The 16,901-nt window shown below is 41.6% G+C and overlaps 1 protein-coding gene across 1 annotated transcript in view; it reads right to left on the reverse strand.

The window, feature by feature from the left end:
- Positions 1–1,360: 1,360 nt before the first annotated feature.
- Positions 1,361–16,901, reverse strand: part of LOC148008612 (transcription termination factor MTERF2, chloroplastic-like) — a 73,196-nt gene continuing 57,655 nt past the window's right edge. Inside the window, exons 5-7 of the mRNA XM_087674163.1 lie at positions 3,397–3,671; positions 2,162–3,271; positions 1,361–1,985 (exon numbers count right to left, since the gene is read on the reverse strand). Coding sequence (XP_087530289.1) covers positions 2,992–3,271; positions 3,397–3,671 — 555 coding nt within the window. The 3' untranslated portion in view covers positions 1,361–1,985; positions 2,162–2,991. The remainder of the gene's footprint in view (positions 1,986–2,161; positions 3,272–3,396; positions 3,672–16,901) is intronic.

Genomic DNA, 16,901 nt, shown 5'->3' on the forward strand with positions numbered 1-16,901 from the left:
CACTAGAGATAGGTGTATACTCATAAGATCTCTCACAATGGTTTTCTTTTGCACTACATGCGATGAAACCCTAATTCATCTCTTGCCTTGTTGTGAGATAGATTTGGAGCTTTGTTTCTTAAGTGTGAACCTTGGAGACTCAGTAACAAACACCCAACCATTCTTGGGTCATGGGCAAGTTTCCTTCTTTGTCCACTCTCCTATAAGATCATCCATGCCTATTCCATTTTCTCAAATGTACCGCTCTTTAGCACATCTATGCACCCCCAATACCTTTTTTATTTGGCCTCCAATATATATGGTCATATGGCCTATATTCAAGGATTAGTGTTATGGCATATCTCTTCTATGGTTTCAATAGATCCAATCCTCCCTGATGTGATTGCTCCTTGGCTACATATTGTTCACTCCACTCTTCTTGTATCACTTACATGACATTTGCGCAATGTATCTCGGAGGCCTTTTGGCTTTGCTTGTGCTTGTTGGGATTTTCTTAGATTGGCCAAAAGGCCTAATGTAAATGCTTTCATTTAACTTAAGCTTTGAGAGAGAGAGAGAGAGAGAGAGAGAGAGAGAGAGAGAGAGAGAGAGAGAGAGAGAGAGAGAGATGCATAGAGATGGTGGAAGACATTTTTGGCTTCGTGATAGCTCTTGTCATTTATGTCTTGTTGGCCTCAAGGGTTGATTTATTATGAAAAGCCTATGATTGTGCTTGATTGGCCAAAAGCCCTGTTGCAAATATTTCTATACATTAATTCAAACTTTTTCACAAAAATAAAAAAGGACATTGGAAGGCATTGCCACAAACTTGGCAAGATAAAGCCATAAACAAGGAATGAAGAGATGACAACAATAAAAAAGATGAAGTACAATCCTAAATAAAGCATGTTCTTTGTAGTCATTGACCCAAAAGTTTTTTATGAGTTGTAGATGTGACAATGGATATGATACATTAATGCACTTAATTAAATTCCTAGCAAAGTATTTGCTATGTTGACAAGCCATCCAACTATAGGTATAATGTAACATATTATAAAAAAGTAGAGTTAGTACACACACAAACACAAAGCCAAGTATGGCTAAGCAATATTGTGAACAAGCGTTAAATAAGGGATGTTACTCCAAATGAAGCAAACTTGTGTTTCCAAAGTGTACACAAGAATCATATCGTGAGTAATATATCCCATACATTGGACTGTATCCTAGTAGGTCAACATGCTTAAATTGACCACATGAGTGAATTGCCTATAATGAACAAAACTTGATATTCCAACATTAGAATACAAGCTGAATATATTTGTAGCTGACTTTACAGAGCCCCACAACAACTTGTCTCTTTCAGAGTGCAATTTCTGCTCACTTTAGAGTAATTGTAAGGAATTATATTTAGATGCTACAACCAAAAAGCCGCATGTCAATACATGGGATTTCAAAGATAGTAGAAGTTAACTGCAATTATTAACAAATGCTTTCTCCTGTGTACAATTATGTTCACAGACTGTCTCTGAATTTTTTTTGTGTCTGGGCTGAAACTTGCCAATAGGACTTGAATCAGCCTTTAGAAAACCCAGTCCAGATGGTAACACCCATGCAACAAGATTTGTTCCCCCATATTCTGTTCTCCCTCTGTGTCTTTAAAATGCACCTTGAGAACTCTCTTTCTTGCCAGACAAAGGGGAGCATATGTAGGATCATCTTGCCCTGTCATATAGACTGGCTGTTACTAGCTTGGCTATCTTGAACTCCTTCACTCAACAATGCTGTTTTTTATTACCTGACTTTCGAGGGAGACATTCAATCAGATCTGACAAGTAGCTGCATTCACTCCCCATGCAAAGAAATTATATGTTCTTTGTAGTCATTGGATTGAGTATTTTTGTGAGTTGTAGAGGTGACAAGGGATACGATAAATTGATGCAGTTCCTTAACTTCCTAGCAAACAATTGTTACATTGATGATGTGACCAACTGCAGATGCCAGATATACTGTAACACATTGTAGAAAAACAGAGTTAGTGCATACAATATACATACATACATACATATATAGAATATGCCTATGCAACATTCTGGATGGCCATTAAATAAAGGGTGTTGCTCTAAATAAAGCAAACTTGTTTTTCCTAAGTGTACACAAGAATCTATTTTAAGGAGTAACATACCTCATATTGGACTGCACCCTAGTAGGTCAACATGCTTAAATTTGCAGAGTGAATTGTCATAATGAACCAAACTTGATATTCCAAGATCAGAATACAAGCTAAATATATTTGTAGCTGACTCTTACAGAGCCCCACAACATCTTGTCTCATTCAGAGTGCAGTTTATGCTCCCTTTACAGTAATCTTAAGCATTGCCATACCATATTTGGATGCTACAACCAAGCGTGCCACATGTCAATACATTGGACTGCAAGGATAGCAGAAGTTAACTGCAATTCTTCACAAATGCTTGTCCCTTTGTACAATTATGTTCTGACTGTCAGTGAGTTTGTTTCTTGGGTGAAATTTGCCAATAGGACTTGAATTAGCCTTTGCAAGGACCCTTAGTCCAGAAAATGACACACATACAATGTGTGTCAAGAGTTATTATTGCTCCATTATTCCATTTCTCCCTCCATATCTCTAAAATGCACATTAAGAACTCTCCTTTCTTGCTAAGCTTAGGGTGAAGATAATCAGGACCATCCTGCCCCCTGTCACCCTTCCCTCAACAAAGCTATTTCTTGATACCTGACTTTCTAACAAGACATTCAATCAGGTCCGACAAATAGTTCCATTCACTTTCCATGCAAAGCATTGAAGGACAGTTTAAGGTCGTGCATACAGGGTTGATTTCCCTCTCTTAGTTCCCTGTTTTGCTAAAGGACCTCTTGTAATGTGATACATATTAAGGATTCCTGTCCATTGTGTAGCTATTTCGGAACAAATGCAGAATTTTGAAGCTCTGCTGCTCTCTTGGATTAGGCATGATGACATACAAAAAGCTCTGGTTAACCAGTTGCATCTTCAGGAAAGTTTGGGTTTATTGTCAAGCTGTCCTCTAATGAAGTCCTTACAGCAGTTTCCTCAGGAGTTGTCAAGCTGTCCTCTAATGAAGTCCTTACAGCAGTTTCCTCAGGAGTTTCACTTCCACCACCACAACTGTCTAATCTGATAACAAATTCTTCATCACTGCAAGCTAACATTGTCCTAAGATCCATTTGACACCCTTTCTGAACAAGCAGTTTGTGTCTTGGAACAATTCTTGAATCCAAAGAATAACTGAAGAACCTGTAGAATGCAAACATCATACATGGACTTAATGTAGAAAATAAAGTGTATCATGAAACAATTTTCTTGGATATCAAATAATTGACAACGGATTAACAGACTATGATAGAGATCTTGAACATTACCTTGGGAAATTGACAAGTTCTTTCAATGGCCGGCTCATTACTTTAACTAGAAATGTGAACTTCGGTTTCAGAATCCTCAAGCTGTATCTCAGGAGCATAGGAAAATCTGTGACCATTGCTCCTACATCATGTTTGTGAATCCCATGATAACGGAAAAACCTGACAGCAACCTGTACTTTGTTGGACAAGCTGCAATGAACAAGATCTGGTTGAAGGGATAAAACCTTTCCCAGATTTTCTACTGGAACCCCAGCCTCTTCAAGCAAAAATTGTGCCTGACCAATTATGGAGAACATATCAGTATCATGCACACATTCAGTCCTGCCCACCTGTGACAATTCTGAATGACTCAGGCTAAGAAAGGTGATTTTAAATCGTACAACCTTCAGGGTGAAAAGGCAATGCCTTGTTATCCATATAGCTGCCTGATGGACCAGCTTGACACTCTCAGATTGTAACACTAAAGGCTACTGGCCCTGCTGTAGTTGCATAAAACAGGTCACAGCACAGGCAGCATAAAAAGTTGCAGCAAAGATGGTCTGAACTGAGGACACAGGCCATGAATTGAAGTAGAAGAGAAAGATAAGGCCACAGGCAGCAAAAACGATTTCCTACTAGAACTCCAGCCTTTCCCATATTTTCTACTGAAACCCCAGCCTCTTCAAGCAAAATTGTACCTGGCAAACCCAATTCTGGAGAAGATACCAGTATCATGCACACATTCAGTCCTGCCCACATGTGACAATTCTAACTGAGACTAAGAAGGCGATCTTTAAGCACACAACCTTCACTGAGACTAAGAAAGATGATCTTTAAGTATACAACCTTCAGGGTGACAAGGTAAATACCTTATTATCCATATAGCTGCCTGATGAGCCAGCTTGACACTCTCAGACTAGAATACTATAGGCTACTGGCCCCTAATCACTGATCTGAAAATGAAGTTGTTGTAGTTGCACGAAGCAGGTTGCAACACAGGCAGCATAAAAAGTTGCAGCAAAGATGGTTTGAACTGAGGAGACAGGCCATGAATTGAAGTAGCAGGGGAAGATGAGGCCACAAGCAGCAAAAACGACCCCTCAGATAGATTTGCAGCTACCTGAAACCCTAAAACAAGGTCACATGATAGTTCTTCCACCAGCTTGTTTGCACATTATGTTTCCAGCCACACCCATATGCATGTGCGCACGCGCATGTGCACACACCAAAAGGGCCAGCCCTCATCATACACTTCCCCACACTGGAGGCTAGGAAGGATTTCCTCATTCATGAAGCACAAGGCATTAAAGGAAACAGGAGTCTCCTTAGAAGATGACTTCCCCCCACCCAGCTAGCCCACATGAGGGCGTGCATACCCAAAATTCAGGCAGCTAGGGACTCGGGAGGAAGGTAAAATGGCTTTCTTTGCAGGAGGTAGATTTGTGACTATGGAGATACACACCAAATGATGGTGTGAGACCTATGGGACCAGCCTTAATCTCGCAGTTTGGGATTGTAATGGATCACTACAGCTGGACATAGGTGCTTTTGAGGAGAATTTCAAGAGACAAGGATATCATATTCTTCTTGGAAACACCCTAGGACCCACATAGCACATTGCCACGTGTGCCGGATACAGATGGGGGTCAACACACAGGAGGGGAGGCATGTACCATGCATGACAGTCCAGGCTCAAGAGGAGTAGCAATATTATTCAGGGAGGAGCTATACTCACGGATCTAGATAGTCCATAGAGATAAGCAAGCCAAATATATGTAGGTGAGGATACAAGGGGAGAAATGCTCCTTGTTTATTGCTATATGATATTTCCTTCCCATGACATCCAAATATGCCTCCCCAAAGGGACAATCATCATATGTCATTTTGTTGGGGGACTTTCATGCCTGTACAGCTTGCCACCTAACATCCTTCGTCGGCACATCAAAGGAGATGTTATAGAAGTTGGACCCATCTAATGTGGGGGTGGACCATACTTCACAGGATACGGCAAAATACACAGAATATGGGCACTATCTCATTGAGATGGGTATAACATACAAATTAGCCATACTAAACAGCATGGCGAGGTTCCCCTTATTGGAGGATTCACATATTACCCTCGTCAAATGGCACTAGCACAATGGACTATGTATTAGCTACCCCACATTCACCCCACACATCCATGATTTCATAGTATCTCTGAACCCAATTAGAGTTGGTGATCATGCTTACCCCTCATTCACGATGGATCTCTGATACACACTAGACACTAAGTCTCATGCAGTTTCCACACATTCAAAATACTTCTTCTCTAGGGAGACAGCATGCATTTATTTAGGAGAGATCTTCAAACTGCCGTATGAGGTCGACCCCCACACTCCACCACTTGCACTTACTCAGCATTTCGATGAGACTTTACACATGGCAGCAAGCACAACTTTACCTCACGGTCCACACAATGAGCTCCTTCCAAGATGATCCCTCAAAACAGCTAGTATGAGACCGAGACACATCTAGAGAGGGAGATAGCACAAGAAGCCACCACACACACAGGCAAGGAAACTCCTTAGATGCTTCAAACCATGGAAGAAGAGAGCTTTCCTTGCCTAGCTAGAGAGAGACTTGTACCAACTATTCCTAAGTGAGGATCCCAAAGACTCCAGAGGCATGGAGGCTGTCGTGAGGACGTGTATTTTTGAAACCTCACTTAATATGTGGATTAATTTTTAATCACATGGTTAAGTAAATGTTACACATGTGAGGTGTAACTAGGGTTAGAGTAAATTTACGAGGCTAAGACCTGATGATATCACAGGATGCCAAAGGCAAGTTGCTATAAGTTATGCTACACAACTACTTGGTGGTATCTGATACCAGTTGTTGGCCTAGGTCATTCATTTGGCCATCAGTGTCGGTTAGTAATACTAGAGAAGTGGCATTTAATGGTACCTAACGCCAATCTGATGGTCAAAGATGATACAAAGATCCTCGGTAATGAAAGTTGCCTAGCCAATTTAATTATTTTTTTGGGCACTAAAATAATTATCAGATTAATTTTTAGTATTTAAAGACTAAAAAATAATATTTAATTATAGATAATGCTGAAAAACCATTTGGGAAGATTGCCACTTGTCAAAAATGCCCATGCAAGACTGAAAAACGTCTTTAGAGACTAGAGAGAGGCATTTTAGAGCATTTAGCCTCCAAAAGAGAGAGAGGAGATACTATTGATATGATTTGCAGCCATTGGAGGACCTTCTGAGACAGCCAAGGCAAGAGAAGACCAATCAACAACAGGTGACAACATCTATAGGCTGTTAAGACAGGGCAGCAACAATAAATTACTGATTTTTATTCAGTCCCTCGTAGAGCAAGTCTGAATTTTCTCTCCTTAGCATTCTCTCTCATCTCCCAACCTTTCTACATCCTTGCTCCGAAGATTACAACATTGAGATCAACAAAGACTCGAAAATTTCAGATTTCTATATTGTAAACCCTAATCTGTAGTAGAAATTAGGGTTTACCAATAGCCTCGGGAAGCGTGCCAAAAATTGGAAGCTCAAAGACTTGGATTCAATAGGGTTGAAGATGTTTTCAGTCAAATTCAATTGGAGGGACCAGCAAATCAATGAATTTGAGGCATTTCCATCTCCATCAAAGTGGGTGAAGGCCAATTGATTGCCTGAATCAAGGGCCAAATTAGATTGAAGACTTGCCAGTCATTTTGGACACCAAGGGAAGTTGAAATACCAAAAGGGATTGGGAAAACCCCATTGTACATCAACTTCTTCTTCAATTAAGTTATAGAAATACCGAAAGGGATGCCGGTTTTGGGGCCAAAAGAGTGTCCATTGTCCAAGATTGTGAGTTAATTTGCATTTCTTAGTTTTATAATAAATGTTGTTGCTGTAACTAAGTTGTAATTAAGGAATTACCACCCATCAACGGAAGGAAGACTGATTTCAGAAACTCTTCAAAGAGCACTCTCCAACCACGCCTATCACTTCACTTGACACATGAAGACAATATACAGCCGATCTACTAGACCAGCCTCCTCTCCTAGATCCACTGACATTGTGCCCACAATCAGCTACTTTTCACAAAGAGCATGGTATGAAAGGCCATTGATAGGTTATATACAGGTAAGGTGCACGACCATGATGGATTGGTAGTTGAGCACTATTGAGAAACCATATCATTTAATACCGTTTACCTCCTCCATTTCTATTTTCGATTTCCATTTGCAGCCCCAAAAAGGCTTTTTGAGTGCCTTCCAAGAGAGTTGAGGTGACACCCAAGAGACTTCAATGGGTGACACTCTAAGTGATCTATGCCTATATATATAGCATTAACTCCACCCATTCATTCACCCCACACTCTTTCCTTCCGAATACTCTCTCCATCATCTCTCTTCAACCTCTCCATTGTTGCTCACACCCCTCTGGAGAACATTGCAGTTCTTCGTGGTCATCTTCCATCTTCTTCATCTCTTCCTACACCAAGCTCCCTGTCTTCCACACCTTCCATGATGCCTTTTGGGCTACAAATTCTCTTTCTCCACCTAGCAACCATCTTCACCATCTAGCATAAGATTGTACCTACGTTTCTGGTTGTAGATTCTGTTCCTCCACTTGGAGACCATCATCTCCATTTGGCGTCAATAGGCACCTACGTTTTTGCTGCCACATTAGCTCTCTCTACCTAGCAACAATACTCTCCACCTAGCGTTAACCCCTCAGGCTATGTTTCACAATTTGACACCTCGTGGCATTAGTGATGGCTCTAGCAAGCACCTGCTACCTTGGACGCCTGCATTTTTTGCAATTCCTACTCCATCAAGGGCTAGATTTCCTCATATGGCAAGCCATCCTGTTGATCCTCATCTTCCAAAGTATGCATCCATAGCTGGTAATCTTCTTCCTTGACTCCAATAATATCAAAGGACTACATCTTGCTCCCTCGACATTTGTCCTTCACCTTCAACATACATATTTGACATCCTACTATCGAAGGACCACATTTTCCTCCCTTCATTGTGGATATTCCCTTCAGATGTTGCTACTTGATCAGACATGACAATGCAATTATCTTTAGAGCTTCGGTTTTGTTGTATCAACTTTGTTCACTTAGCATGAGTCAGTGCTTCATTATCTTCTTTTTCTATGTTTTTGGAGTTTCTCTTCTCTCTCAGTGTTTGTTGTACAGCTTTGTATTCCCCTCAACAAACCCTATTGTCTCTTTGGTTTGCTTTCACAGCACTCATTTCTTGACATGGTATCAGAGCCAAAGGTGCTCAAGGAGCCATGAAGATCCTTTGCATCAAAGTAGGCAAAAACTGGTTGGAGGAGCAACAACCTCTTCTTATTTACCCCCCCTTTCCCTTTCCATAGCATCATCGAGAGTTATCATTATCTTCTTTTCCTCCCACCCTCCCTTTTTACAGGTTGGCACTTGGTACTATGGATTCTCTTGGCAAATAGTCCATCGGATGCTCCTATTGCAACAAGAACGGTCATGCCACCAAAGGCTTTCAACTTTGACCTTTGCTCCCCACACCACCAGAGCACATGCATCTACTACTAAACACTCCTTGTGTCACACCATAGAGATTATTCTGCATCAGCTATCAAAGTAGTATACTCAAGGCAATAAGATGCATTCGATGCCCACTAAGTCCTTACAAGAAAAGAAGGATCATCATGCGCCTTGACCTCTTGGAGACTGCTGCAATGTACTATGAAGGTTTTTCCCACCTATTTTCAAGACCAATGGCTTCCATGGCCACAGCCTATAGTTCTGCAATCCGCTCCACCAAGAGAAGTGACTGTTGGAGATTGTCCTCTCATCAATTTGCTCCTTTGAAAGGCAGTGACTATTACACTCCTTCCTCTTCTTCGGCTCCACAATCCACTCCATTCAACATTGAGATACAATGATTGTTGTCAAACCTTGGCTCCTTAGGAGTTTCCTATTACCTCACTTCCCTTGTTTTGCTCCATAAATAGTGACTCTGATGCAGGCATCAAGGAGATTCTGTGTGATACCCCTCCCTCCATTACCTCTCCTACTCAAGTTTGAGAGACCAACTCTAGAAGCTACCTAGCTTCTATTCCATTGGAGCCCCAAATACCCTTTTCGGCATTGTTGACAGCATTTCCTTTGTCTTTCGATATTTCAAAGGCCATGATCCATGAGTTTCTTGATTCCCTATCTCCCTCTAAGGGGGATTTCACGAGGGATTTGGAGAGGGCTCATCTTTCTTCTTCGGAGGGCGATCCCATTCCTTCAATTTAAATGGGATCCCTACTCATCCTGTGGTTTTTCAAATACCATTTATCTTCTTGGGGTGGTTGACATCTCCATATCATTTCATCCATTGATACCCCTTTCCCTTTATTCCCAATGATATCCTCGAGCTGCAAGTTTTTCCTAGTTTAGGGCTTTGGATGTTTCAGCCATGGCTTGCTGGCTCGGCCTGCATATGCCTTCCAATATGAAGTAACGGAGCACGTGGCTTCTTTCCTGAGGTTGAGTTTCAAGTCCTATCAGCTCATCATGTCTATTGTTCACTCATGGTGTATGATGCATCGTTGAACATCTCTGTACATCCTCTCACTAGCTACAAATTGAGATAGGCAGATATGGTGCAAACTCCCTCCCCTTAGAGGACAAGATTTGCCAACTTTGTCAGCTCGAGCCAAAGACAAAGGAGCACTATGTTGAGCTAAAAATGTATTAGCCTGACTTAAACAGCCCCAAAACACACTTAATTAATGAAGAAAACCTTTTATTTTAAAAAGAAACACGATCCTAGAGAGTTATTATGTCCCACATGCAAAACCCTAATTTGGGTGTCCCAAACTTTCTATAAATATGTATACAGCCCACACTCTCCTTCAATCTCGTTTTTGTAGGTTTTAGGAGCCATAACTTTGCTGCCTACACCCCATTCATGGGAAACATCGTGGTCAAAGCTTCCACTAGCCACCTGCAATCATCTAGCACTTGATTCCAGCCTTCTACACGTGTATGCTGCTGTCACCAGGCCTGTGGAGTTGTCGCCTATAGTTGGGTATTGTCACCCTACAATTGGATGTTGTCACCACTTGTTGTCTGCCACAATTTTCTCTCTTCTCTAAATGCTACATTTCCAGTTTCTAGCTACCACCTGACATTCTCTCACCTTTGACATTTGCATTTGCATCTAATAGTTGTCGCCTGTTTTTCTCTCTCCTCAAGTACCTACGTTTTTAGTCTTTCTCTCTCTTGCACTGTCATATGCATCAGATCCAACCTTCCTTGGCTGCATTTGTTGGTGTTCGACACTCCAAGTCTCTGCCTTCACTGCGATTCAAGATTCATTTGGAGTACGGCACACTCTACAACTTATAACCTCTACCTTGATCCCAAAAATACGAGAGTTCAAGGTTCAGTATTCACTACATAGTGTGTTTGTTGCATTAGCATTGTATATTCATTATTAATTCACTTTGTTATTTATTGTATTCACTATCTCTGAGTTACCCTGACCCTAACCCTAGTTGTGTTCTGAGTTTATCAATCTATGCTCTGTCGTAAGATTGGTTTCATGCTTTTTGCATTTAGAGCATTTCTTCAAATGATATCAAAGGTAGACTCTCTGAGAAACCTTGGCCTTTGATTGGAAAGCTCATTCGCAAAAGCAGAAACAATAGAAGGATCGGATGACTTCAAACAGATTCATGACACCGCTCCAATCTCCATAGCCAAACATGGATAGAAAGAATCAGTAGTGGGCCTCTGAGCTTTCTACTGCCCAATCTGACATGGGCGGAGAACCATCAAAATACCATGGAGTCCACAGACCATATCAAATTTCTACCACTGAGTATGATCTCATTCTTATGCATAGAGCTCAGCAAAAGGTTGAAGGTAAGCTTGAGTTTTCTCCTTTAGATTCCATACACAGAATTAATGATCTTGCAAGACCTCCCGAATCTCCACTCCGGACTAGCCATTCACAAGTGAAACCTGGCTCGGATTACACATCACTTCCCCACTACTTTTCTCCAATGATGGGTACAAACCAAACTATTTCAGATTCTATGCCAATTGATTTTGCATTTTTTGTTGGATAGGGAGATGCTCATTAAAAAGGGACTCTTCAAAACAAGCTTTGGCTTGAGTAGAGGAAGATAAGTATTTCTTTGTGAGCTCAAAACTAGGTAAAAAGCTAAAAGAAGAACTTGTAGGTATTCCTACCCTTCCTTTTCCTTCAAATGATTTTTTTTCTCATGGTCAGTATGGAGTAGGTGCATCCTCATCTAGTGCATTTTATAGACAAAAGGAACCTACGATGTTTCCCACAACAACATCCATCACAAATCAATTTGAACTCTCACCTACCCCTCCCTCGTTTTCTGCTACGCATTCCTTTTAGCCTACATTAAGTGCACAACATTATCCACTACCGCACACCACACCGGGGGTTCTGTACATTTAGGCACAACCTTTAGGACCTCCACATACCTATTTTCGGGTGGTGTCCCTATGATGGAGGCTCAATCTCCCATATACATACTTTTGAGTTTTCCCTCTCCAGGGCATTCTTCGAGTGTGGATCATTTGGTATCACAAATTGCCTCTATGGCATTACCTAGTGGACCAGCCGATCATTTTGTATTGACCTAGCCAACATTTGGGCAAGGCTATGGTGTCCCTATGCCTCCACTTAACATCTACCGTATCATATGGACCTATGTCCGTTTTGGTACCTCCGCAATAATCGGCACTCATTGGACATCAACACCCTATTTCTGCCTATCCATCTTTAACCACTCCTCATCATCCACCACCATCATCTTATTCTCCATCTTATTCCATCTATCCATCTTCACAGACACCTCATGGTTCTAGTACCTCATCCACCAAGCATTTAATGACAAGACTAGTTTCAACGGTTCAAACTACACCACTTAGTCAAATTTGATGAGTCATGTCTTAGACTCTCAGAACCTATGGGACTTAGTGCAGAGGTTGGAATTCCAACCTGATCTTGCCCCTATTCCATACGAGGCCATCCACTCATGGAAGGCTCCTAACACCTCCGCTATTATCGAGCTTATACAAGGCTTGTTGCTTAAGTTTCACTCTCAACTTCAACATTTCAACTTAGCATCGGAGTGTTGGGCCCACTTGATTGATCACTATATGGCTCGGGATACAACCCGTTGCATCAATTTGAATCATGAGCTCCAAAATTTAAAAATCACAGACAAGGATAACTTAAAAGTCAAGTTGGCTGAATATCAACGTCTCCTCGCTAAGTTCTCAACAACTGGGGCTCCTAAGTCCTCTGACAATCAGGTTACCCTTTTCCTTAACAAGTTGCCAAGAAAATATTTCCATTTTGTGTAGCACGTGGTTTCACAGCCTTAGATGCCCACATTTGATGAGTTTGCGTGTCAACTGTTACGCTACGCACGGTTGTTCGATCAATTTCAGAACATGTCCTCGGTAAAGGGGGCTCTAGTTGCATCTTTTCAGAGGAGACAACAGGGCAAGGGCACACAAAACTCAACTCCAAATCAAAATAGGATTAGTGAATACCAAGGAAACAATCAATCCACACTAAAAGCAGGATGGCAAAATGTACCTAAAAAGAATCAGTATTGTTAACATTGTCAAAAGGCTAGCCATTATAACAATGAGTGTCGATCTAAGACAAGAGACACACAGCCCAAATCCAAGAATCAAACCCATGCACCCCAATCGGATAACCCTGAATAAGGGAAGCAAGGTGGTGGCAACCCTCAGCAAGGGCAGTAGAGAGGCCAAACCCACACTACTACCAATCCATCATCACAGTCGGCAAACTACTTAACTCTAGAGGGTTTTCTTGATTGGTCTACAGAGGCTCAAATCGTATCTTTAGAGACATCGGATGCAAGTCTCATTCACATCTATGAGTTGCCTCTTGATGAGGTGCCCACAAAGGCCCGCTCGTCACAACCAGGCACATCAGTATCTGTTTGGCTTGTGGACAGTGGAGCTACCCATCACATGACTCCTAGAGCGGACATTTTTATTTCCTAAGTCCCTACAACTGGGAGTGTTCACGTAGGCAATAACTCCTCAATCATGATTCAAGCCCAAGGTCACATCAAATTTTCCACTGACCGGAGTCCAAATCTGGCTTTGCTAGATGATGTCTATCATATCCCCTAGCTTAGGGTGAACTTGTTGTATGTTCAACAACTTTATCAATTGGGGCAAGCAATTTTCTTCATAGAGAACATAGTCCAGGTCCTAGACTATTAGATTGGTTTAGTGATTGCTCGCGACAAGGCACAACCTAACGGCCCTTACCACATAACCCACTTTTTTACCAAGCCGACTGTTGATGATTCGAAGTTCCATCGCTTCCAAGCTTTGGCCACTACACGGGAGTCCATGGACTCTGAGCATCTGTGGCATTTTTGCTTGGAACATCTTGGCTACAACTCTCTTTATGAGCTATCATGTCAGGAATGGTTGAGGGCCTTCCATGTCTAAAACTATCTCGAGATGTTCATAAAGCATGACAACTAGGTAAGTAGCATCATACACTCTTTTCTCAATAGTCTATCACTCAAGCTGCTTAACTCCTTAGGCTCATTCATGTTGATCTTTGTGGTCTCACATGCACTGCCGCCTTAAATGGCACTGTACTTCTTTTTGATAGTGGATGATTTCTTTAGATATATGTGGGTATACTTCCTCAAGCACAAGTCTGATACCTTTACTTATTTCAATGCTTGGGTGCTGCTGATTCAGAACTAGACTAGTCGTCCTATGGATACTATAAGGAGTGATTATGGTGGCGAGTTTACTTTCCATGAGTTTTCTAAGTTTCTACAGAAGTAGGACATTGCACGCTAACTTACCTTTACCAACTCCCTTGCACAGAATGGAGTTGTAGAGCCTAGGAACTCGACTATTCTAATATGGCACAATCTTTTGTTCATAGTAGGGCTGCTTGAGTACCTTTGGGTCAAGACTCTTAACACTTCAATGTACATCCTCAACTGATGCCAAACTACCAAAATCCCTAAACAGACTCCATACGAGGCATTCTTTGGCTCTTAGCTTGTTATTTCTCACTTCAGAGTTTTCGGTAGTCGTGCTTATATATACTCTCCTAATGACAAGATAGGAAAGCTCACCCCTCAAGCTAATCTCTTAATTTTTGTGGGCTATTTTTCTTAAGTAAAAGCCTATCATTTATTCGATCCTTGGACGAATAAGGTGATCATTAGGAGGGATGTCATCTTTGATGAAAAGGACATCGTGCACTGGATTCTTCGTCCTAACCTCCGCTCACATCATTTGAGATCGTGCTTACTAACCCGGGTCTACTGCCAACTCTTGACCTTCCTATAGATACTTCAGCTCTCTAGCCTCCTCCGCAAGACCCGTTATCTTACTGGTACCAGCAAACCATGTGGGATTCGAGACCCTTCCATCGAATCTCACTCTGAAGGATCCTAGAAGGTCTACTCAGCTCACCCCTTATGCTTCATATACATTACTATTTACAGGTGATTACATTGCACATTCTGAGCCGGACAATTGACAGAAGGCTCTCCAGGATCCTCTATGGCATGAAGCCATGGAAAAGGAACTGGACAGTATTGACCAAAATGAGATATGGACCATGGTGGATCGTCCTAGTCACAAGAAGGTCATCAGGACGAAGTGGATCTTTAGGACCAAGCTAAAGGCTTATGGTACTTTAGACAAATACAAGGCTCACCTTGTAGTGCAAGGTTTCAGGCAAAAGCGCATCATTGACTACAAAGAAACCTTTGCACCTACTACTTGGTTGACATAATCTTGTTTATTGTTGTAGTCGCCGCTCACCACGGTTGGCCGATCTATCAGATGGACATCAAAAATGCCTTTTTGAATGGTTATTTTGGAGGAGAAAGTCTATGTGGAGCAGCCTCTTGGATTTTCTTCCGTTAGCTCGACTGACGAGGTATTTCTCTTGTTGCAAAAAGCTATTTAGGGGCTGAAGCAAGCATTGAGATCTTGGTACCACAAGATGGATGAGTTTTTATAGACTCATGAATACCATTCTACCCCCTATGATTCAAATACATGTGTACCACTAGCACACAGGCCAGATATATCCCACTTTATGTTGATGATATACTACTCACTGGCTCAGATTCTAAGGCTTTAGTAAAAATTAAGGCATAGCTTTGTGCTACCTTTGAGATGGCAGACTTAGGATTGTTGTCTTCTTTCTCGGGGATGGAGATTGTTAGATTCGAGGGAAGTATTTTTCTTTCCCAACAGAAGTACGCGCCCTACAGCTGGTGGAACAATATTGCACTAATGAGACATGTTCAGTGGCCACGACTCTAGATCCCACTATCTTGCACAAGGATAGCTCAGGTTTGTTTTTTTAAGCTCATATCTATCGTTCTGTTGTCGGAAAATTACTTTGATTGATTCATACTAGGCCAGATCTTGCATTCTCAATTAGTTTGCTTAGTCAGTATTTTAATGCACCTAGAATGTCTCATTGGACTGCTTTTCTTCGTGTGTTAAGATATTTAAAGTATACTTATAATTTTGGACTAGCTTCTGGACATGGTTTATGCTTGTAGGGATACATTGATACTGACTGGACGAGAGATCTTGATACCTGGCATTCTCATGGAAGCTATCTCTATACCTTGGGCACAACACCCATCTCTTGGGTCAACCGTAAGCAGGAGACAGTGGTGGCTTCCAGAGCCGAGGCAGAGTATCAGGCTCTCTTTAATGGCATTACGGAGGCCATCTATCTAAGGAACTTGTTGGTTGCACTTCAATTTCCTTGCGAGTCGCCTACAGTTGTCTACTCTGATAATTAGAGTGTCATTGCCCTAGTAGGCAATCCTATCATCTCCCCTCAAACATAGCATGTGGCATTTCACTAGAGAGCAAGTTAAGCTAGGCACCATTTACCTAGATTTTGTGCCATCAAGCGACAATTTTGCAAATATTTTGACAAAGATAATCAACCGGTCAGTTCTCCAGTATCTTCTACCACCAGCTCGGGTACCCCTCATCTACTTCTTTAGATTGATGGGGAGAGGGTGCTTCTCTCTTACTTCTCCTTCCAATTTGAGAGGGGGTGGTTCCCTTCTCTTGATAGTGACATTGATGATGCTTACAACTTTTTACTTTCAAACATTTATTTATTATGTATTGTAGTATTATGAATATTTGTAACTTCATCCGCACTATCAAGTCAACATGATTGTAAAAGGATGCTTAGGCAAGTGAATAATTCCCTACGAGGGCACTGTCCAAGTGACACCATTACATCAGATTTTGAATGAGCACAAATATTTGTATTCCCCTTTTGCATTACCCCATGCATTGGCATTTTGTTCATGTAAACATGCATCTATGCACATTTATCCCTTTTCAGTTACCCTTCGAGTGGTCGACTCTGGATCCACCATGATCGTGGCATTGCACATGGCAATCTCCAAAGGCACTATTTTTTC

Source organism: Lygodium microphyllum, unplaced genomic scaffold (assembly GCF_053477565.2).
Source record: "Lygodium microphyllum isolate KBCC unplaced genomic scaffold, Lygodium_microphyllum_v1.1.10 scaffold_117, whole genome shotgun sequence".
Classification (NCBI taxonomy): domain Eukaryota; kingdom Viridiplantae; phylum Streptophyta; class Polypodiopsida; order Schizaeales; family Lygodiaceae; genus Lygodium; species Lygodium microphyllum.